General features: G+C 39.9%; 1 protein-coding gene across 2 annotated transcripts in view; it reads right to left on the bottom strand.

Moving 5' to 3' along the window:
- MPPED2 (metallophosphoesterase domain containing 2) overlaps positions 1-24274 on the bottom strand; it is a 111449-nt gene that overhangs the window by 38250 nt on the left and 48925 nt on the right. For both annotated transcript variants that reach the window (XM_030039784.2, XM_030039785.2), the window contains exon 4: positions 11030-11255. In XM_030039784.2, the coding sequence (XP_029895644.1) occupies positions 11030-11255 (226 nt within the window). The remainder of the gene's footprint in view (positions 1-11029; positions 11256-24274) is intronic.

Here is a 24274-nt window from a genome sequence, read left to right as displayed (position 1 = left end):
ACCTAACAAGCGGTTCTGCTGTGACAGGATCCGTCCTGCAGCTGCCGCTTAGCTCTCTATCAACATGTAGCCACAAATGTCGCCAACTTAAGCAATTTTCTATAGGACTGCAATTATTTTCCTCTTTCTATTTTCTCCATCCTACAGCAACACAATCAAGACGTAAACACAAAGAAAGTGCAGCAGACACATCACTGATTTCATTGCCATTTAAGACAACCCTAGAAGCTCTGTGCCGTGGACTGATGAGGAAAGCACATTAAACACTTGCAACAGAACATCCAACTAGACCTGTTTTGCAGCCTGATTAATAGAAACAACCTCTAAGGACTAATCACAAGTCGAGCCCTGTTTTGTAGATTAATAGAACAAAGGCACAAGAGAATAGGGAAGGTTACAGGACTGGAATATAAATAAGAAAAGGTGTACACTCTAGGTAGTTTGACTGCTAGTAATTATCAGCTAAAGGCACATCCTTACGGTGAGGTCTCGCTGTTCTGTGCTAAAGCAGCTCACTTCCAGATGGACAATCAGCCTCTGCATCTCTGAATATTTTAATCTGTATTTTAACTCCAAAATTTGTGAAACCACAACAAAATCCTTCTCTGAAACAAAGCATACCTTCATCTCACACTTTAAGTATCACTTACATTTCTGTTGATATTAGATGATTATAAAATTTACAGGAACTATACTTTTCAGTTATACATACATGGATCAGCAAATACAACACTGGCGTACAATGAACGGCTGTTACTCAGAACACTGCTGCCACTGCAATATGGTAGCAGATGCTAAGACCCAGCAGAGATCCTACACATCCCATCTGACCCTGCGAGGCGGTGTGCTGCTCCTGCTGTGCCATCCTGGGCCAGCGGATTTTGCTGGCCCTGAGCAGGATTCCACCACATGAGGAAAAGGTACTCAGCCAGAGAAAAGTCTTACAAATAAATCCCTATGAAACGAAATGCAAGATAACGAACATTTTTTCATTACCTGGAGTTTTGCTAATGTTCAACAATTAGAAGTTACGCACGAACTATGTGCAGTGTCTACACAAATACCATATGGAAAATAACGGAACTTTTTCATGCCTTTGAGGAAAACTGCTTCTCTGCCCTTCAAAGTGTTCAATTTTATTTGCTAGAACAAAATGTAGTGAAGATAATGGCAACACAAAATGCTGCGTCTGTGCCTGCTTCAGAGCTCAAGAACAACTGCAGGTACTACTCGTAGCCAGTGCTTCATTAAACATGTGCAACCTGCTGTCCAACATCCTCAACGAACTAGCAAAGTCCTTCTAACTTCAGGAAGGATGGATTTCATCCTTTATGTGACGGAGTATCTTTATCTACAGAGAGATTAAGCAATATTTTCAGAGTGATTTATACTTGCCTTATTTTCAAATTTTCTAAGCTTTCCCAAAAGCTCTACCTCTTCCAATGCTATACACGCAAAAACATAAGCAATGTCATTCTTGAACCTTATAAAATCTAGGAGTTTATAAAAAAGGATCTTCAGGCTAGGCAATGGAAGACATTCTTCCTTAAAATGGTACTTTCTAGGTTTCTCAACAAATACAAAACCTGTGTTATATTCAAACAGAAGAGGGAGACAAACTTACTAAGAACTGAAAAAACAGATCCAGGTGCCCAAAACCCTGGAGATTACAGTGTATTGGGGCATCCCATATTAAAAACGGGAACACTAGGACTACAGCTTTCAGACTAGCACTCTGCTTGCCTTTCTCCTCCATCTTCCTGCGATGCAGGACATGGAAGTGTCCCAAGCAGCCCAGATGGAACACCAAGGGAGGTGTTAAAGAGAACACCTTTCTTGCAGTTTCTTTTTATTACATTCCCAGTTTTGGAAACAAGATGCATTAAAATCTGTGCCAGGAAAAGGAGACTGAAAGATCCATCCTTCCTTCTTACATAAAGCTTTCTTATATAAAGTTTGAGGCGATACACAAGCCGTAAGTTTATTCCCAGGGTACAAACCAACCCGTAAACCTTACTCAAGAGAGCAATACAATTAGCAGCTGCAAATACCGGCTTTTGTCAGTGAGATACACTGATTCACATATGTACAGAAATAAACTGGCTTTTTGAAGAACCAGACCACACAACTTTCTTGTCAGTCCTACCCATCCAGCAAACGCTGCTGAAGTATCAAAACAGAAGGCGAGCGCTCTCCAGAAGCAGAGGATAGACAGGTTGGCAGGTCTGCAGATACAATACTCAAGGACTCACAACATTACTTGCAAAATAAATATGATGACACACTTGTCAGATGATTTCAAATCATCGCGAGCTCATTTTCTAGGAAGCATTATTTCCTTTGTCAAAGTAGCCACAGGCACAGGGTTTCCAAGCATGACATGCACGTCAGTATGTAAGGCAAACAGCTAAGCACATATATTAAAGGATACTGTGTTTAGTGTTTACCTAAAACGCTAACGAGGAGGAACACAGAATGGAGTTACTAGGTGGTGACTCCCATTACTTTCTCCCAGGTACACTGTGCCTGCAGGCCGTAAAACGATGTCCTTGTCTGTGCAAAAGTAACTGAGGAAGTAGCAAGGCATCACAGCTTGTGAGGCCTTCTGTACTTACTCAAGGGTGTATGCAACTCAGCCACATCTATGAAGGCACAATGATAAGCTGTTGACATCTTCCTGCTTGTAAACCAGTGCTTAAGCCTTCTCTCTGTGTGCACATATACAAACATAGCTCTCAGCCATATTAAGATTTTGATATTTAACTAGTAGTCAGAAATGTCAACAACTCTCATACTTTACATGCACACAAACCGTAATATAGACTAGCACCTAAACATTTTAGAGGTGGTAATAAATACCTAGCAGTCTCATTGATTTTCAACTGAATCCATGAGTGTTGACCACTTCTGAAATAAGGTGCCAGATCTATTCTACTGAACGGATTCTCATGAAAACCTGATGAATGTAGCTGTCACTCTTGACCTTTATGTCTATGCTCAGATTCATGATCAGTGTTCTCTTATTTGAAGTGCTTGTGCAATTTCTGCTTTATTTCATAGCCTCTGTGAATTACTTTAAGCATTTTATACACATGTCAGGGTAAAGTTAGCATTCTGATCAATAAGTATTAGATAAATATGACCCAAATCATCTTGAAGACAGTCATAAGAAATCTTATCCTTCACAGTGAGCTAACAAAATCTAGTCACTTGCTACTTGACTTACTTCTATATTAAAACCAAATACAGTTTTTCAAACATAATTTCTCTTCCGTTTCTACTGCATTTTATCCCCATCACATCATGTAAGCTTTATCATCAGCTCTACCTGAAGCAGTGTAAATTCTTCCAAATTTTTTCCTGTTTGTCCTGAACAGATGAACTATGAAGCAAACCACCTGTAGACTACACCCGTTTCACACACCTGACAGTACACAGGACAAGACTTACCTTCTCCCCTGTCACCCCCCTACCCCAATCTCCTTCATTTCACTGCATCTTCTGAAGATACTTGAAAGTACCCCTATTTTTTCAATTACAGCTTAACTCAGCAAAGCTGTTAATATGCATATCTGTATATAACTGATAATGGTATATTTAATCAAAGCTTATTACGAATCTCACTGAGTCAGTGAAACTACCCATGCCCCAAACTTGGCACGTTTAGGTACACTGTTGAAGTGGGGGGGTTTCACTACATTTTTCCAGTGTAGGTTGACGCTCACACTGTAAAGGTATTGGCCCATGTAGTCTCTTCTCACTCAGGGTCACAACTCCTGACTGAGAAATGATTCATGCATCCAGCGCTTTTAAACAGGCAGCACTGCTCGTAACTCCCCACCAAATGCACTGATGCGTTGTTTCGATCTAAATACCCTGCTGGAAACACACACACGTTCACGCACATTGGGCTGGACGGGCCTTGCCCTTCCAGCGATACAGCCCTCCTGTAGTCCGCCTACCCCTACAGCAAAGTCTTGGTCTCCCACTTAGTTCCTGGCTCCAGTCCTGGTTTCTCTGGCTCACCAGTTTCTCCAGTAGGCCCTGAACCTCCTCCTGCTCCGTGCTCCAGCAGCCAGGCCCTGGCTTGCACTCACCCACACATCCTCCAGCTGCCTCTTTGCCTGTCACTCAGAGCATCCAGCTGCTCCCTAATTCTTCTTGCTTAGGGTACAGGGGCAACAAAGGAAAGAAACTAATAGGGCCTGAAGAGCACCATCCAATGCAAAATCTCTACTGATGTCAGCTCGTCAAAGCTCAAGCCCCTCTCTTACTTCTCCACTCCCCTGCTGTGAAGGTGGTTGTCCTCGAGTGAAGTAATTTTTCAGTTAACCTTAACAGCATGGCGTTTTCGGTCTTATCTTTCTTCCCTTCTGCACTAGACCACCACAAAGAGGTACGGCACACATAGAGGTAGAAGAAAACGGAAAAGTAGGAGTCCTGAAGTGCAGAAGCCGCACAGAAGAATTTATTCATGCAAGCAACAACACACCGCACCGAGTCCAATCCTGTAAGGAACAGCGCATCTCCTCATTTGGGTTAACTCTCACCTTCCCTCCTCTTTCCCCAGCTCCTATTCTTTAAGGGGGTTCACACCTCCTCCCAAGATGAAGTCTCTAGCAGCCGAGTTGAAAATTTCAGGAGTTTTGCAGTATTCTAGTTAATCCCTACTCTTCCTAACTCCTCACTGGGTGCAAATGCTTTCAGCCTGCTCAATGCGCACAAACACCACATTGACCACTGTCGTCTTCCAGTGTTCAGCGAAGGAAAGCAAACTGCCTGTTCCTGGACAGCCGGCAAGTGAAAAAACACAAAACCGAAGCAAAACTACAAACAGTAGCACAACTTGTGTGTTCTCTACACACAACTTGTATATCAAAATGACCTCCTTGTTGAGCAAACCGCACTTCAACCTACAGACAGGAGACCACCATAAATAGTCCCTCAACAGCACAGCTCATGCTCATTCTGGCTCTTTGCTTTTTTGCGCAGCACCTACTGAACTCCAGGAAAATGGAGCAGTAATTAGAGACACAGAGCAGATTCCCACAATCATCTGTTTGGTACTGCTCTGAAGGAATTCAAATCCCTGTTTCCACACTAGGAAAGATTCAAAAGATTAGGAGAGCCACCATGTTATGTCTGTTTTAACCGGCTAGAATTCTACCCACAAATAGGCACAATTTGTGCGCTACACTAGTAACGAATACTCTAAAGTTCTTATTCCTGCTGAAGTCAAGCCTGAAGGAAAGGTTAGGACTTCATTATCTGCCCCAGTGCCAGGATGCAGAACTTTTCAAAGAGGTAGCTAGGACAGGGTAGAATCATAGTATTAAAAATGACTTATAATATATTTAGAATTACAAAAAGAAAGACAGTCAGTCAGACACCGCCAGAGAGTCAGACAGTCAGAAAGCAAGCTAGCTAGCTTTTAAAAGTAAACAGGACAATTTTTTAGTTCGAAGTGAATCTGGTATCAAGAAGACTGAAGAAAAATCAGCGACATTCCCAACAAGGCAAAAAATGTAAACAAACCGCTGCAATTCTAGACCGAGGGGAATACATTCTTCGATCCTAAAACGAGAGACTTGAAGGACAAATGCCAAGAAAAATGAAACAGAAGCCTGCACCTTTAAACACAACCACGCTACAGTGCTGGTGTGTTTGTTTAACACGCAGACAGAAGACTTCAGTCTTTGCCAATATTTTTCTCAGTTGCTGACTTCTACCGCATAAACGCTGGAATTCCTGAAAAACTGGTACAATACCAACGGTCCTGTCCAGTCTCCCCCTGGTTTCCTCACTGCTAAATAGCAATGAAGAACTTTATTGCTGAGTAGCCCCATTTCTATTTCTCCCTTCTTTAGGCGCAAGCTAATTGCCAAGTAAGACTATGAAAATAAAAGAAATGAGATCCATTCCAACCCATCAGTATATCTGAATCCTATCATGTGAGTTGCCAATTGGTTTTCCAGTCCTCACGCTCAATATCTGCTGTTAATTTGCTTGCTATTTCAAGAACTTGAAGACTGTCAGCAAAATCCATGATGCATTACAAAACTTATAATTGAAAAGAAAAAAAACAACATCTGACGCTTTTCTGACAGGATAAACACGAAGTCTGAAAACACTGATCAGAAGAAGGGAGATGTACTAACTTAGAGCTACTTGTATTAAAATATGATTGCAAATGAAGCAATGAAAGAAAGAGAATTATAGAAATAAGTTCAAACTTATGCAAAACCATTCAATGAAACCCCTCAAATTTACACTGGGCTAAAAAGAAAAAACTGCACAAAATATTGTTTTTAAAGGAGATGACTGAACCTGTCTATATTTTCTTAAGGCTACATTATCTATGCCAATTAAAATTTTGCTTCTGAAAAAGAGTTAAGGCACTTCCTCTAGAGTTACTAAAAAAAGCAAATGAAAGCCTTGGCTTCGAAGAGGTGAGCAATAGTGAGCCGTTTGTTCTTGACCTCTGGATCACCCTACAGATCAAATTCTTGGACATAGGAAAAACCCACTAGTATTCATTAAAAGCAACTGGGAGGCCAGCTTTGTGCTTCTGTTCTTGAGACCTGAACAAGCTACAACTTGACAAATGTGCAGGATACTGCTGAACAATGCTGCTGTTCCTGTCAGAAGGGAAGAGCTTTATTCCCAGCCTCATTCAGGATGAATTGATTTTCATCACAATGATGCAGATCGCAGATTTCAGTCATTATTATAATCAATTTTAATCTTTTACATTTGTGCTTTTCAGTTATTTCCATAAAGTTGATTCTGTTAACCATTAAAATGTATTGATTTATATCAAATTAGCTTTTATATTAAACATTTTCTATCCTCAAAAAGATTCATCTATCTATAGTTATCTAAACAAATATATATACTGAAAGTCTTGGGTCTTCAGTTTTACTTTTCATTCTGCTAGATATGGGTGGAATTCACCCATAGGTTTTAATAGTTAAAAATAATGTAAATGATTGTTTTATTCAATTATTTTGTACTTATGGCTTGTGACGTTTTTTGTGCCATTTTTATGGAAAACAAAATTTAAAATTCATAAATAAGCTTATTTCCTCACTAGTCATGAAATTAACTACCATAAATTTCTGTGCACACAGAAGTTTATCAGTATACTTTTTCATTTCAGCTATTTTTTCTTTCAAACAAATCAAAAAAGCTACCTATATAGCAGAACAGCAGAACAAAATAAAGCAAGAGAAAAATATTCTCCCTGAACAATTGTTTCTGTCAAAACGTGGTTTAAACAAATTCTGGCTCCAGTTAACTGCAGTTCTCTGGTGGTTTGAATGCTTTTAAAGCTTCATTAGAAAACAGACATCGCTACAATATTTGTATTCAAACATCTATAGCATACTATAGTAAATTCAGTCCTTAGCACGGATGAACAATTTCAAATATAATGTAAAAAAAAAAATACTTATTTTAAGATAACAACATTTGAATTTAAATAAAACTTATACATATTAGCTTATACATATTCAGCACCCGAAGCTGCAGTAAAAACAGACTGTCTCTCCTTACTCTTTTACAGATACATCAGTATGAGTTATGCTTACATAATCTTCACAAAGGGAGTTTTAAGATTTAAAAATTCATATATCCATTACTGTTTGTATTTTTTGTCCTGTTCAATAAGTAGCCTCAATCTCAAATTTCCAAAGGAGAAAATGTTTCCATTGGAATCTTTAAGAGCTTTGACTGCATAAAGTATAAACTATCAATTATTTTCCCACCAAACAATCCAGGTTCATAGGGCAAAGTCAGAAGGAAAAGAAAGGAGGGAAGTGTTTTTGTGGATTACCTATAGACCAAATAGAGAATCTTCAGCCGTTTTGCTCCTTCAAGGTACATCAAAGAATCTCCTATTTAAGGTGTGAAAATGTCAGTTACATTCTCCACCTCTGAAAATGAGCAGAGCTCCGAGCGTGATTCATGTCCCACCCTTGGTCTTTTCCCTTTTAGGGGCTGATACTCTGTTTTCAACTCCCCTCCAGCTAATGCCATTTAATACTCTCAGAACCATCAGGCTAAATTCAAATTTTCTGCTCCTTAGAGGCTGTTGATATGCACCACCGCACATTCCAATTGCAAATACACATGAATGCTCCCGTGTATTCTAAGTTATTTTCTACATACAAATTCTACTAAATTGTAAGTTAGGAGGCACTACTTGAATTCTCTTGGGTCTTCAGAAAGCTTTCAGATGTACCATGAGTAATAACATGTAATGAATATGGACTGATATTTCTTTTCTGTAGTTACACTGAGTTGGCAATTTACATTTTCTAAATAGATAGATGACTTATAGCCAGTTTTCCCAGTCTTCTGGCAATTACTTCTTAGAAACCCCTGACAGGCTGAAACCTCCAGAATCACAGCTGTTATTCTTGGTTTGATCCCTCTTTTTAAATTAAAACCAGTAGCTTTATCAGCAAATGAGAATTTTTTCCCTCTGGAAATACTTACAAAAATGCACATAAATTGAACATGCCAACTTAAGGGTTGGAGCATCTTCTGGGTTAATGACCAGTGTTCCACTTCTGTGACAGACCTAATTGGGGTAAGGAGGCCATAAATACATACAAAACCCCCCACAAATTTTCTTCCTTTGGGGTAATCTGAAGATTTATAGTAGTAGAGTGAGATGTGATTGGAGGGGAAGGAGAAAAAAATTAAGTAGTGCTAACAGGCTTGTCTGATCATTCTGTCTCAGTTTCCAGGCACAGAACAGATTTGGAACAGATTTTTCCAGTATCTGATGTGACTTTGTGACTTTTCCTTCCTCTCAAAGACTAACTGAAATGCAGGAAACTAGCTGAATTTCCACATTTTCCAGGACTGTTGGGGGGGGTGCAGCGCAGAGGAAGAACAGTATCTCTATCCTCTGAACACAGACTAGCTGATCTAAAAAGCTGTATTCAAAATGATAGCCTCAAGTCCACATCAACAGTTGCTCAAAACACGCTTTGACAACAGTTTTTCACAGCTGAACACAAATGAAACATCCTTCAAGAGAGAGGAGAAGTCTGCACTTGGTTGGAGCTCAGTGTGCCTTTCTAGCAATCTAGCTTTATTTCCCACTGATCACTAATTGGAAAAATACAGTTATCAGCGGATTATAGGGAGGAATAATTAGGATTTGTCTTCCATGACTAGGTCAGAATATGCATGCCATTCACTTGTTATGGTTAAAACTTGTTACTTGATGTGGCATCCCTTAATATTTCAGAACAAACATTCTAAATCCATGTGTATACCTGCAAAATGAAAGAACTTCTAAATGAAGCTGGAGGCCATTATGGATTCGGGAAGCAGAAGAGGGGAAAAAAAGATCACTACAACTTGCCAGTACATACAAACGTAAATGTAAAGGCATATCACATGGTTCTCCATTTCAGAATATCAAGCTCTCTCTTCCCAAGACTTGGATTCTACATTCTCCACATCTCTCCAGCACCTCTGTAGCAAGCTGAGTTCAGGTAAATTTGCCCCAAATAAATCTGAAAGATGCCTACGCTTTGTTATCATTGGATGCCTGCAGAATACAAGCCCTCTGAGTCTGAGACATACCTACGAGAGAAGCTGAACACAATCTTAATCTCAGCATCTAACCTTCCAGCTCGTACAGCTGCTCACCTTGCAGCAAGTCTCAAATCCACCTCACAATACCCAAGGCCTTTACGTGCCCTGTGTTCTTCTGTGTGTTATATGCTGCTATACCAAAAAAATTACTTTGAAACGTCTTTAAGAGATGATTCCTAACCTGAATTAAGATCATCTTTCCCAATTAGCTGATACTGCAGGATTTAGAGTTTTGGGTTTTTTAGCTAAGCAATGTCAGGATGATGCTATCTAAAGGCTATGACTTAAATTAAAAAAAATTAGTAGCTTAAGTCAAGAATGTGAGATAAAGAGCTAGATCACAGTTTTCTAGCCAGCACTAATGTACACATATAATAAAAAAAACCCAAACCAAAACAAAACACTGTCAGAAGCATCAACATGTGTGGTGTTGTATGAATCACCAAGGTCTGCAGGCCAAGTGAACAGTCAATAAAGATAAGACGAAGGGGAAAATTTCTAATGTCTGCACAGGTTTGCCCCATTCTTTGGTTCAACCCCTGCCATTCCCCCTTCCTCTCCTACTTTCACCTTTAAAGCAAGCCTAACATCAAAAATGTAAATTATAAGCTTATAATAAACCCTTCTTATAGGTGTGCATAAATTAGCATCTAAGTACTTCAGCTGACAACTGAGAATGCCAAGTAGCACAATGATTATCACCATCACTGAAGTTCAAGTTTCTGGCAAAGCCTCAACGGACTGTGGCTGTTGTTACCAAGAGAATTTAAAACAAGTGGTACCCAAGACTCCACAGAGGTATCAGGCATCACAATTAAACAACATGTAGAAAAAACAAGGAAGAGTCTCCTTAGTACAAAACCAGACAGCAAATTTCCTGCATATGCTTGGTACAGGGGTGGAACGAGATCAAAACTGGTTTGGAATTTTGTTATCGCAACTCTACAAGCAAAAGAAAACAATGCCTAGAACTGATCAGAAGTAACTCTTAAAGCACCTGCTGCCTCGAACCTTGTGCTGTGGGGGTGTTAAATGCTACCATAGTAATCTATTAGCACAGCAGACAAATACCTAAATGGCATAGAATATAATGGAGCTTCCCTAATACATACTAGATGCCGCTGCAGTTAATCCACAAGCACAGAGTGCATATTGAGTCCACAATTTTTAAAGTGCATTCAGCAGGCAGAATAGAAATAATTACAATTCCTTCTGTCTTATTTCACACACGTGGCTAAATATAGCCTATTTATCCACAAAAAAGATGTGGCAATTGTTTCAGGGTGGTTTACAGCTAAATTTGATACTGTTCTGCAGGGCAATGCAACAAAGCAGCTTCATGCATTTTCAACAGGAATGATTCCTGCTGTGGATCAAGTAATAAACAGCAAAGAAAGTTTAAATTGAGACTTACCACGGGGCACCGTATATTCGGAATCCTTTAACTGTTACCTCTGAATCTTGTAAGTAAATACTATTTGTCAGGAGTGACTGAACATTGTCAAAGTCCTCTGGTTTCAATTTGGACACAGAGGGAAAGCGGTAGTAATCTTGTTTAACAAGGTCTGCCATGAATTCCTTATCAAATGTCAGTTCATGATTCCCAGCAATCACTATTTTATATTCATATGGTAGGTTTCCTGAAATAACAAAAAAGAGGACTTAATTAGCACATTTTCCTCCCACACCAGCATTGCCGGCACAATAAGTAGACAGCTAGCAGTGACAGAATGAAATACCCAAGATCTGTGTGCATCTCCATGTTGAGCAAAAGTTATTAATGCTGCTCCTCTTCCATTGAATGGAACTGCGTTAAAATGTAAAGTAACACAAAGCAGTGTCATAATAAAAAGCGTGTACTGCAGAGTTAAGCAAAACAAGCTGGTAGGCACCAGACCAGCTCCAAAGGTGGCATAAAGCACCACTGCTCCCTTGCTTTCAATTGACGACACACTGGTTTAGATTAGCCTAAGATGTGATACTCAGTCCTACCACTTAATTCCCAGGACTGGGTCCGAGCCAGCAGTCCGAGCCCCAGTCCACACGAGTGACATGCAGCGAGACACCCCGCGTGTCTGAGTGGGCGGGTGGACCAGCGACTGCAGTCTCCGCGTGCCTCACAACTATGGCGTGAGGGTTCCAGGCATGGGGTACTGAATGAGGCTGCTGGTGCTGTTGTTTTTTAAATTATGCAGTTATTTGGATTAATTTGTATGGAATCCAAAGCGTTCAAGAAGTGGCAGTTATTCCAGACCTAGCCTGTTCTTCAAAGCTGCAATTCACTTGCAACAGACTTTCACTTTATTATTATAATTCAGTTTATGGTAGTATCTCCCTTCAGTAAGACGTACACGTGTAGAAGAAACCATGAAACTCAAGCAAGTAAGACATCAGGTAGGAAAAAGGAAGTGTGGTTAATTCATTTACCATGAGGGTCACAGATAAAGAGTAAAGGCTTGATCACCTCAAGTCAGGGCAACTATCTTCATTGTTTGGAACGAGGCACGGATCAAGCCCGCGGAGCCAGATTTTTGGAGTTCAGAGACAGATTTTCAAGCACTTGGTACCAACAACCAGTGCCAGATCTTCCAAACAAACATACTTGGTGCTGAGCTCCCTTAAAAATATAGTCCCATACTGTGGTGTCTTCACAGAAGTTAGGTTATTTTACAAAATCTGTCCCACTGCAACTTGCCAAAAATCACACGTAAGTTTGCATCAAACCTAAACCAGACTTAGATCTCCCTTCTACTGCCTTCACCGTAAGCCTGATTTCCTAGTCTTATACCAAATCATTCATTTTGGTGTATATTTCTAATAATAATTTAGAAAAGTTTGGTGGGGTTTGTTTTGTTTTTTAATAAAGGCAGCAAAAAGTATGTGCAAATCTATGGGTCCATCTTCCAGTTCCGGTACTCCCAACATCTGCCTCGAGGAACACAGAATTGGACGCTGTGTATTTCTCATGAATACAGTTCTCCTAAACAGATGTGGCTTTGCTAGTTTAAAACTTGTCTTTCAACTTTTAAAACCTTTTTGGTGTTGGTTTGGTTTTTTTTTAAATAGTAAGTTTCAAAGCAAAGGTGTAAGTATTTACAATAAGATTAACTTTCCCCTAAATAAGACTTAAGGGGAACCAGTCAAAACCCTCTGCTTTTCAATATTTACAGCACAGAAACATGAATTACACAAGATATATATATAAACATCATCTTTGCAAAATTAGTTAATTCTGGAAAGAAAAACAAAAAGCTATAAATCCCCTGGAAAAAAAACAAGCAGACATCTTCATAAACACCTCACATCTGAACAAAATGCAGATCATACATATTCATAACTCTCTGCGGTGCTGCATTAGATTAAAAGCTGGGGGAGATGCAATAAATGCTCCTCTACAGTTTATGCCTCACTCTCTTCCCTCCCCTTCCCCATCTCTGCTACATGCTGCTCTGCAATTCATTTTTATTTAAAAACTCGATGTGGCAGGTACCTACAATTCCTGCTCTCCGTGACTCCTGGGCACAAGGCAAAATTGCTATTTTCTCCTCTCTCAGGAAACATAAAAGATACCACTGGCAGGAAATTTGATACACTTGTCATAACTATCAATCCCCCAAAACAAGCTAGATGTGATTAAATTCTCAGAGAAGTAGGATGGAGAAGTTAAATTCAGGTTTCTGCCAAGTTATCAACATTTGCCAGTTTTAGCAGAGAAAACTTCTCATCTTACTGGATAAATGTTCAGGTTTTACATTTTCTCCCATTTATTTTTATAGATTTGAAAATCAGCACATTTTGCTGGTATTATGTCCAATTAAGTCTGGAACATTTTGCTTGAAGTCAATGTTTTTTCATCTTGACACCTTAAAAAAGAGGGCTTAGTATGAAGACACACAGGACACAAAAAGACAAACCAGTGGCGGCATCAATGATTATTAAAACATGTAAATGTAACATTATATGTGCTATATAAGCACCTGAAATCAGTAAGGAAAACCAAACAGTATTTACCGCAGTTGGTGTCAAGACAGCCGCTGATTTTATTAAGCCTATATAGAGAGAGGCTCCGCTTGGTCAGCTCCTGAGAACCTGGACACGGTCCCACCACTGATACCTAAGGACCAACACCAGGACTGAGGAATAAGGCACAACAGGCCCCAAAGGAGAAACCCCACGGGGGCCCAAGTTCAGCAACATCTGCCCGTCAGCTCTAGCTCAGCCGGACTGCACGCCCGTAGCCTGCGAGCCGGAGAGTAACCCGTGCTGGCTGTGGACGTAACGACGGCAGACCCAGGTCCCCCATCCAGCAACGAGACGAGACGTGCTTCGCTCCGTATTTGTACGTACTTTAATATTTACCATAGGACGGGCACCAAGGTCTGACCGGGCTCCCCACCTAGCTCCCCGACTTTATAACAACCAGTCACATTCTGCTTTCCTTTTCCAGAGCTGGCTTGGGGGCCAGCAATGAGCAACACCACTCATCAAAATGCGAACGCATCAAAAGCCAGGCCCAAGCAAAGGGGAGCAGCAAGAGGAAGACTCATCCATTTCTTTCCTCTTCCCCGAGGAAAGACTATATAGCACTAATCACAGTAATAAATTACCTGCAATCAGATTAGCTATTTATTCATCGCATTCAGGTTTTCCCTTCCTGAAAAGCCCTGTGGCAATGCACAACACTCATTCTCCCTGATACAATTTATGAAGTATTTTGGTGTGCTTTCTTTTGGCAGTCCTGCCCTTTGTCTATAAGCTGCTAACCTTCTCTGTTTAATATGGAAGCATAAACAGTGACAACGCAATCTCTTACTCCATGGTATTTTAGTTTCATCTTGACCAGATTAATCTCTGCATACCTACATCCATGCTATCTGTACAGAGACAGATGCTGTAGCACAATACACAGGTTGAAAGGCACCTCCTCATTTTCCTTCACCAGTTTCTTGTTAGCTACATTTGGTCTTTATTAGTCCCATTTCCTAACTATTAAATTTTCCATCACACATCAGTAATATTATTCACTCTAATTCATACTGTGAATCTGGAAAACAGAAAGAAGAATCACTTTCCAAACTAGGAAAAGAGTCTGATGTGTTTGCTGGGACAAGCACATCAGAAACCCCAATTATCAACTCCCAGGGTAATAACTGAGTTTAAATTAAAAATATTTAAATGTTTAACAGGTGAGATCACAATCCTAAAACTACACCTACTAAAAATTATTAGGGCACCAAGCCTGTGAATTAGAGTCACTTATACTGGAGTATTTGAAATCTTATATATTTCTGTGTATATATACACATACAGGGTGCATGTGTATCTTCAATATATATTTGTATTATTTTGTCTAAAATGTTTTTCAACATCTGCCCTCAACAGTAGAGTAGCAAGGGCACAATGTAATCATTGATTAAGAAAATATTGCAGTTAGACAAGTTGTTCTCTTCTGGAAGACAAGAGGTCAGTATCACTCTTGGTCAAATAAAAGCAAAGATAGTTAACTGTGCACAACTTGTAAATACTAAATTGTTTATAGTAAATACATTACTCTGGGAGTCTCAGAAGATTTCTGTGACTTTTCATTTAACAAGTCAACCCTCAAGCTACAGTCCCACATACCTTTGTCCCTCAAGCATTCATCCTCACTCCTGTGCCACTGCGCCTCTTTGCCAACACATGGATTTGGTGGCTGCAGAGCACAGCGGATCAGGAAACTGATCCGGCTGAAAACTGATGTAGCAAAAAAGGAATGAGGCTCTGTATACACCGGTAAGGCAGGACTTCTTTTGCTGGCTGCAACCGCTTACATCACTTTACGGTGTTAGCTGAACAACTGACTGACTTTTAATACACCTTTTAATTACATGGGACGACGCAGAGAAACTGGGGGTGGGGGGTCGTTGTCGGGTTTTTTTAACCTGTATAAGTAGGTGTTCCAGTGCTTAAGTTCACCTCAAGTACTTGATCCTAGGAGTCCTTAATTTGTTGAACAACCGTTCCCATTTTAATAGCATGCTTCATACGAGTACAATTTAGTCACACAACCCAAGTTCTGTAGAGCTGCCAGACATGAAAAGGAGTCTGACTGGCAATGAATGTTAACTGCTGAGTCCCTATAAAAATAGAAAATCATGTTATTTTTTGACTACTGTTACCTACAAAACCCACAGGGAAGTAGGGGAATAAGAAATAATGTGATACTAGCTGTCTGTATAGTGGTAGAAACCTGTATTTACACACAAACGTTATGCAAGTGCCTTTGATGTGAAGCTCTGAATATGCGTACGCATGCATTAACTATTCAAACCACACAACGCTTCCATGAAACGTGAAGTGTTTTCATGCCCATTTCATAGCCTCATAGACCCTTTGGCCATATGTTGAGAAATGGGCTGAGAAACCTTGAAGTACAAATCGTAGTCCCTTCAAAAAGAGGGAAAATCTGTACAAGCGAGATGCCTGTGCAAGTGAATCACCTCCAATTTATGGTGTATCATATATGCTTCCAAAGTGCAAACCCGGTCATGGAGCATTCACCTATTACCAACCACGTACACGTCCAGAGATAAACACTGAAAGAGCAGATTTTGTGTCGCTCCTATGGCCTTCCAGTCCCCACAGCAGCACAGGTTGCTATCAGCTGCCAGGCCACAGCTCCCCAAGCTGCCCACCGATGGGCAACCAGCAGAACCTGCTACTGTTCAGCAGCTCCGTAACTCTTCAGAGAGGTTTCTCATGGAAAGCCCACTGCACCTCAGGACCACAGTTACTCTCTCTTCCCAGCATTTACGGCACAATCGCAACACACAGGCCCCTTTCAGCTTTTTAAAAGAAAGACAGAATATCTCAAAGGCTCTGATTTCTCCTTTGGCAGCAACAAATGAGTGAGACTGTATAAGTACAGCTATATAGACTCGAGCTTTCAAATGGTAAGTTGGACTTCTCTCACCAACAATCAACTGCAAGTACTGAGATACAAAACTGTGTAGGAAAAACAAACATCTTTTCTAGGGTGAGATTGACTGACTGTGAAAATATTCTGGCTGTTTTAATCAACCAGCCTTCACAAAAAGTCCTCAATGGAATAGCTAAAACTGATGTCAACCAACATACTGGCTGAAAACATAAACCCGTGAATTTCTATACATTTTACTTCTCTGTGTCTAGAAATCTAAAGAATGAAACAATTAAAACCAAAAAAGCAGGCAAATAAAAGACAGAACATGCACAAAATCAGAACACGCTTCTAAAGAAGTACAAATAACTGAAGTACAAGATCTCTCAAAATCTTCTTGATTGAAAGTATTCCACCAGCTTTTCAAACTATCATTGGTTCAGATGCTGCCTTTCCCCCCCCCCCCCTCCAAAAGAAAATTTTGGAGAAGGAAAAACAAAGGCAAAACACACATGGGCAACACAGCAACAGTAGATGAATGAAAGTTTAACTGTTTTGCCTTTATGCAAAGAAAACATTAGACCACAGCACAGGGAGATGCAAAGGCTGAGACCCTTGAATTCCTGTGATAAATCTAAAGCTTGTACATTAAAGCTCCCCTTTGTTGAAAACGCTGTTAGACACAACAAAACAGAAATGTTAGGTAAGTGCAAGCTCTGCCTCTGACCTTTCACTCTGTAACCGTCAGGCTTCATTAATTTTCACAAGGCCTGACAGCTCTAGCGTTAATACTCACACTTGCGGATCGAGCCACACAGCAGGTTCAGACTGCTACCTTCTCCTCTGAAACTCATGCATTAGGATTTCTTCCATGCTGGCAATGGAAAACCAAGTCTAAGAAACATTAAACACAAAAAACTACGTTACAATAATGCCAAGGTTGAGTCATAAACCCATGAAAGCAAGGAAGTATTGAGTGAATCTTGCCTCAGCACCTGTAATTCAGCTAGGTAGTGCCAAGGTATTCAGCAAACACGGTCCTCTCTGAGCGACCGCAGATACAGGCACTACTTAACCTATATGGGCACTTAGGAGAAGTCCGATACTGCAGAATCAGCGGTACCTAATACCAAGTGCTTCCACTCCTTCTCTCTCCCAGAGGTAAACGTAGTGAATTTTGCACAACACTGGGCCGTAACATCGCCAAGTGCAGTACGAACCCTGCAACAGGGCCATATACACTGCAGAACCTAGTTAACTATGGATCTGATTTAACGATGCTCTGCATTGGTAACAATTCCTTGCTTTTATGTATTTATGTCCCAACCATAACATTATTCTAATGTAACTGTTTGTGATTAATATCCTTCTCTCTGTTGAAAGAGAAAATGTAGCACAACATAAGCGACAATCTTTTGTTTCACTTCAGTGTTCCACGGCTTCCTTAGCATTATTCTGAGATAACTTGTGTTGGGTTTTGATCTCAAAGTTGTTTTGAATTTCACTGGGCTACTGTTATCGAAACACTTTTTCTTGAAACATGGAAAGCTTCACTAAAGTTTAATCAATTAATACATGACATTTATTTGTTTTGAAACAGGCAGAATCTGAAGTTTTTGTTTAGTCTAACCTCAAAAACAAAAAAGCCTCCAGATTTTGCAGCTTGCAGCACTGCCAACTTTAGGTGTAAAGTCCCCCAAATTGACTTTAAAATTATGAAATCTGAAACAGAAGCAGCACAGATTGCTTGCTAGTCCCTGGAAAGGCTTTCTTTTCAGGCTTGTAATTATGTAACCTAGAAGACAGAGCTTTCAAGAGGAAAAAAAAAAAAAAAAAAAAAAATCACCTAACTTAAAATAAAAAAATCTGACAGCTATGAAGTTTCCCGTTAAAATTTAACAAATTCTGAAAACAATACCCTCCCTGGAAATCGCAATAGCCTTATTTTTCTCTTTCATTTAAAAAAATGCTTCTTGCAGAAATAGTAGTCCCTGCTATGCTTCTCTTTCCCATAGCAAAGCAATACAAAAAGGACTACCACGACTGCATAGGTGCTATGTGAACACTGTCAAAGAGATCCTTTAAACGAAATAGCATTCACTTGGGAAAATACATAAGGTTTTCAGGCAAGAACATCTTTTGTCTGGCAGAGCTGAAGGGTGTTCCTCTAAACAGAATTACCCTGTATTTACACTTACAGTGAGATTTGCATCTAACCCCCTGTAGTTTAAGGTCTATAGAGCAAGTATACTGCAAATACATAGAAATATGTTGTATTTTGTCCAACAGAATTTTACATTTTCTCTTGTGACCAAGATCTTAATGTACCAGGGCTGACAAGTCTTAGACTGATTTCAGCTCGGTGTGGTTTCAAATGGCTCAGATCTTGAACCCAGCAAGGCTAAGAATGGGAACATAAACTCTCCCTTCACAGTGCCAGTGGGGCTAAGTAGAAATGTTCTCCTTGAACTTGATTAAGACTAAATTGAAAAGGAACATTTTTGGTTACTATTACATTAGGCTAAAATATAGAAAAGAACCCTAATACTATCTAAATCTAATAAGAAAAAGCCATCTCTATTTCAAAATTTTCAAAGCATTCTCTATAAATGCATCACAGATCAATTTACATGGTATTTTTGCCAATAAGCAAAACGAAATCACAGGTTCCAATTGGCTTAACTCATATTGGAAAGTGCGAAAGCAAATGCTAGAAAATGCAATTACTGCAAACAAACTCCATTTTCTCCACTCAGGAGGGAATTTCACGGAACATTTTATTGCCCTCAAATAATATTTCTAAAGGCATCAATACACAATTCTATTTTCTTTTTGGAGTCCCCACACACTATATAACCTAATCCTCTATAAAGAAACTCACCAGATTTTGAAATAATATATTGGTTGTTGATATTACCTTGTGCAGGCACATATTGTATCAATTTAAATGATTTTTCTCCGTGAATCCTAAGAATATAAAAACAGTCACTGACACAAACAGATCTGAACCTACTTCCCATAACATACCCTTTGTCTCTGTAATTTACAATTCCAATTAAGTCTTTTTTTTCCTAAAATAAATGAATAAAAGCCATCAAAAAGGAGGTCATCTTGAGAAACAATTATACAGAAAGTAATTAAGCTAATCATAATTATCACAGACAACGTCTTGGTATTTTCATGTACATATATTTTCAGACTGCAAAAGGCCAGCAAATGTTAAGGACAAGATTTTCCATACAAAGTAAAATCTTTATTTAAAAGAGAAACAAGTCTGGATATCAATTATTCACTACTTACTGAAGGAAAACTTACTGAAGGAAATGAGAATTATGAATGCAGGACCCAGATCTAGATCTAGATTCTGCCCTAAATTTTTCTGCCTTATTGACAGCGACCTTTATGTGAGCAGCAGAACTTCCTTTTCTGTCCACAGGACTGAAAAACACACCTCTATCAGAATACTTCCAGTATCTACCTACCTGTCTTAAGATAAACAGATAAATAAAACAATCAGGAAACACATACAATCACCAAAAACATTCTCCTGTTTCCCTCCTCTCTGAACTTGTTGCCATTATTTGTTTTCTCATTTTTAAATGAAAGTCTTTGAGGCTTACAAATGCATAAAGGAGGAGGCACACATCTCCCTCTACCTCACAGCCTGGTAAAGCCTAGTCAGTATTTCTGAGAAAATCCCTCCAAATGCCTCCTTTTTTCTGTATCCCAGGAAGGTGGTCAGAGCATTTCTTATGAGAAGAAAAATCTCAAATACATCAATAAGGAACTTCTGATAACTATTTTAATTTTCTTTCTATAATACAGTATATTTTACATAACCTTTCAATTTTTACACATGGAACTGAAATGCTTTCTTTCAAAACTATGGTTTTTCAGTAGTTCATTGGTAAACTACAAAACATACTGGGGCTCAGACTTAACTGACTACCAATACTAATACAACCTGGATAAATTCCCATAATGATAAAGGAAAAAATAATAAGCGGGGACAGCAAGAATAATCACAAGGAAAAGAAACTGAAAGGAAAAAGAATAAGATAAAATATTTTTTTAAATATCCCAAAGGTTTTAAAAGGATGGACTACTGTCTAAAAGCAGGACAACAGCTTTTCACTAACTCTGAGAATGTAACATTCTCCAGTGTGCTAAAGCAATTAGCCGCTTTTGAAATTTTACCCTGTGATCATGTTTTGTGCTTTTACTTGTAAACATTTAAGTATGAGAACCAAGTCTGATATTCAAAGGTGTTAAGCATATTTTCAGATAGCGATGCTGATGTTTGTTGGGAATTGTTTCTTCCTTTTCTAAGTCGGAAGAGGAGAAATCTAAAAACTGAACTAAACTCCTCTTCTAGAAGCAGCCTGATATCCATTTGACAGCACTACATACTGTATTTCAGAACTACCTCCACGGTCCTTTCCTGAAATTTTTACAGAGGATAAAAACCAAAGAGAAAATGCACAGAGAACGCAAACAGAAATTACAGTCAACTAAAAACACTCAAGCAGGTCTTCATGAACGTCCAGTATTCTTTTCTGAATCCCACATTTAAATTTATTATTCTAAATAAACCTAAACATTCCATTCATCTTTCAAGATGAACCTCCTGAGCCCTGTAAGGAAATTCCTTTTAATAACCCAGCCCACAGAGAGATTTCTTCACTACTAAAGGAGACAACCAAATCACTCCAGCTGTAACACGGTATTACAAGGAACTGAATTCCTCTTATGCAGGTTTGTTGGTTTTTTCCTAGCCATCTAGAACTGCCTGAGCAGAATGGCACATAGCCTCAGACACCTTCCTTCTAAGTTTAAGCACATAGAGTAACCCTGAACACTAAAAAAAGAGAGAGAGAAGGAAACTTCAAGCCTGATAAAGGTCTAGAGCAGTAACTATGGAAATTGGTGCCAGTGATTTCTGAGTTCCAAATCTCACCCCTGCTACTATTTCTTGCCACCTCCTCTCATCTGGCTTTGCAGAATATCAATTACCAAATTATTTATGCTCCAGCATCCCAGGACCTCATGACAGAGAGCTCAGACTGAAGTTTTTTTCAAAATCCAAGGTGCTGCTCTTTGAATTTCAGTGGGCAAACCCATGTGCTGAAAAACACCTCCTAATTGCCCTTCCACAGAAGAAAGGACAAAACAGATGAATGAAAAATAGTATATGCAATGTAAACTCCATTCTGCAATATAAAGAGTTTGTGTGCTTTATTTGTGACAGAATTGAGGTGAAACTTTTATCTTTCCTATCCTTGTTACTACAAGTACATAGGCCCTCTGCTGCAGCCATCTCTGCTCCTTAATAAAATAAGGATAATAATAGTAAGCACCTAACCTACTAAGGTAGTGAAATGTTTTTAAATCAAGTTAAATGGCTATGTGAGATTTATGGTACATGTACCTGTGCATTTGAATTTACAGCAACATTTTCATGAGGCGCTGCAAAATCTGTATGATGCAGTATCTGTAGTTTCCTTTTGTATACAGAAGTACACTGAGGATTCTGGTACACGCATAAATATTTCTCTGTAATTAAGTGCTATCATTAACTGTTGGGGCATGCAGCATTTGCAATTTTTCATCTAGCGTGCTTTCTGCAGAGTAGGGTCTCTCTTGACTTGCACATTTTAGGCATCATTTCCAGACTTTAAAAAAAAAAAGAAAAAAAAAAAAGAAAAGAAAAAAAGGAATGAAAAAACTGCTGTAAAAAGGCAAGATATGCAGACCTTAAGTTTTGCTGAATAAAGCGGCAACTATAGTTAATCAGAGCTGGTCATCAAGACAAAGAGCACTAAGAGAACAGCTATTTCAGTCACTTACACAAAGGTAACAATTTATTTCTTATTTATACTCCTTTCTGCTAAGGTTTTGCCCTTTCACCTCAAAGGCAAGCATCGTTGTTTTTACAGCTGGCTTCACGGAAGCATTTGTTTATGAATGGCTATATTGCTTCCACTATAACTGTACACACATCCTCTCTAGTAACTCACTCAAACCCAGGACCCATTTTCACATCCATAGCCAGAGCTGTCAGTCACCAGAGCGTGGCTCTTCCTTCCCTCTGTCCCCAGGGCAGCAGCAGGGCATCCCCCCGGCCATCCTTGCTCAGGCAATCCCTCCCCGCCTTTCACACTCCAGCTAATGGCACAGGGTTATAATTTACAACCAGCAGACTGCAAATGGCGAATGGCTTTCCCTACGCTGCTAGTCTGGGAATTACTTCACATGGGGTTTTTATGAGGGGACGTTAGTGCGGGACCTTTACTCTCAGGACCACTGGTATGGCTACAGATACGTTATTTTTTTCCCAGCGACCACTGAAGCTTGCAGCAGGGACAGAGGAGAGCAGAAGGAACGAACTCCTTCCCCACAACGCTCAGGAGACATCTGCACAAAAATGCAGGAAACCTCATGGTTGCCTTGCAGTTTTTCTGCTCATCTCTCAGTAGTGAGTGCAAATGCCAAGTGCTGCATAGGGAGCGGAAAGCCTTAAGAGTAACATATGGGCGAGAGCAGCTCAGGTAAAAGTAAGGAAATGTGGGTAACTTTTTGTTATTTGCAGCTCTGTTCTAAACTAAAACTCTGGGTGTATCTGTGGCTGGTCACGTAAAAAAAAAAAAAAAAAAAAAATGGCAACATTCAGGAGAAAAGGAGCTATTGCACTTCGATACCCAGCCTGGCCTGTAATATTAAAGATTCTGGTTCATTAGAAAATATGTACATAATTCTGAGGTCTTCAAGGTTCACTTATCAACAGTTACAGGAAATTCAAAGTACAGTGTGTTCCTGAGCTCTCATTTCTTAATTTTATTAACTTGGGAAGAAATGAAGCTCTGGAAAAAGCAGGTAAATCTCCACGACTTTACATCCCTGTGCTCTCATTTGACTCTCTCTTCTTTCAAGCCACCGTCCCTCCCCTGGTTTGATGTTATTTTGCTCTCTTCTGTGTTGGCTTTGCATCTTCTCGCCTCTCTCCTTACATTGCTGTCCCCTGTTGTGCTGCTTTGTTCCTTCTCTACTAAATGTACCATCAATAGTAAGTCAGGGTTTGGTAACTTTTACCTCACAGCTGGGGTGCAGGATGAGAAAAGAGACCAGAACAGCTCAGTGAAGTGAGGCACTGAGGCGACCTGAGCCTCAAAGCGATCTCAAGTTCTGAGAAACTCCGATCCCAAAGATGCGGAAGGGCCACACGCACCAGCCCGCAGGCGAGCCAAACGCTGAGGCCAGCCCGGCACCACGGGACGTGGCAGCAGAGCGGGTCCCCCCAGCCTTGCACCAGGGTTTAATCGAGAGAATGTGCTGCCTGCGGGTCTTGTAACCGCCCTACGGAGCAAGCACCGTCATTCACGCTGTCAGGATCGGGACGAGAAAGCAGGACAAAGAAAACGCAAATTCCTTTAGCTCTGGAAGAAGGGGTTCCCTTCTCCTTTTTCTCCCCACCAGTGGTACCGAAGTGCCACCCGTCCTCCGAAGTCAACATACTCCCTGAATACAGTCAATAAAGATTTCAAGCTCTTCTAACAGGCGCGACGGGGGTGGATGGGAGAGGTGGAGTTGCACGGGTCTTTCTTTCGCAGCCCTTTTGTGCCAAGACACATCATTCCTGATACATAAAATGCACGCAGACTTTGTCCGAGCTCAAATACTCAGCTTCAGCCCACTGCAACAAGAGGGTTAATTAACAAGCTATGCAGGCTGGTTATAGCCAGCAAGAAGCAATAATCTATTTTT

The sequence above is a fragment of the Aquila chrysaetos genome, chromosome 16 (assembly GCF_900496995.4).
Source record: "Aquila chrysaetos chrysaetos chromosome 16, bAquChr1.4, whole genome shotgun sequence".
In the NCBI taxonomy this organism is placed as follows: Eukaryota; Metazoa; Chordata; class Aves; order Accipitriformes; family Accipitridae; genus Aquila; species Aquila chrysaetos.
The sequence above is the reverse complement of the archived record's forward strand: the minus strand, read 5'-3'. Positions and strand labels throughout refer to the sequence as shown.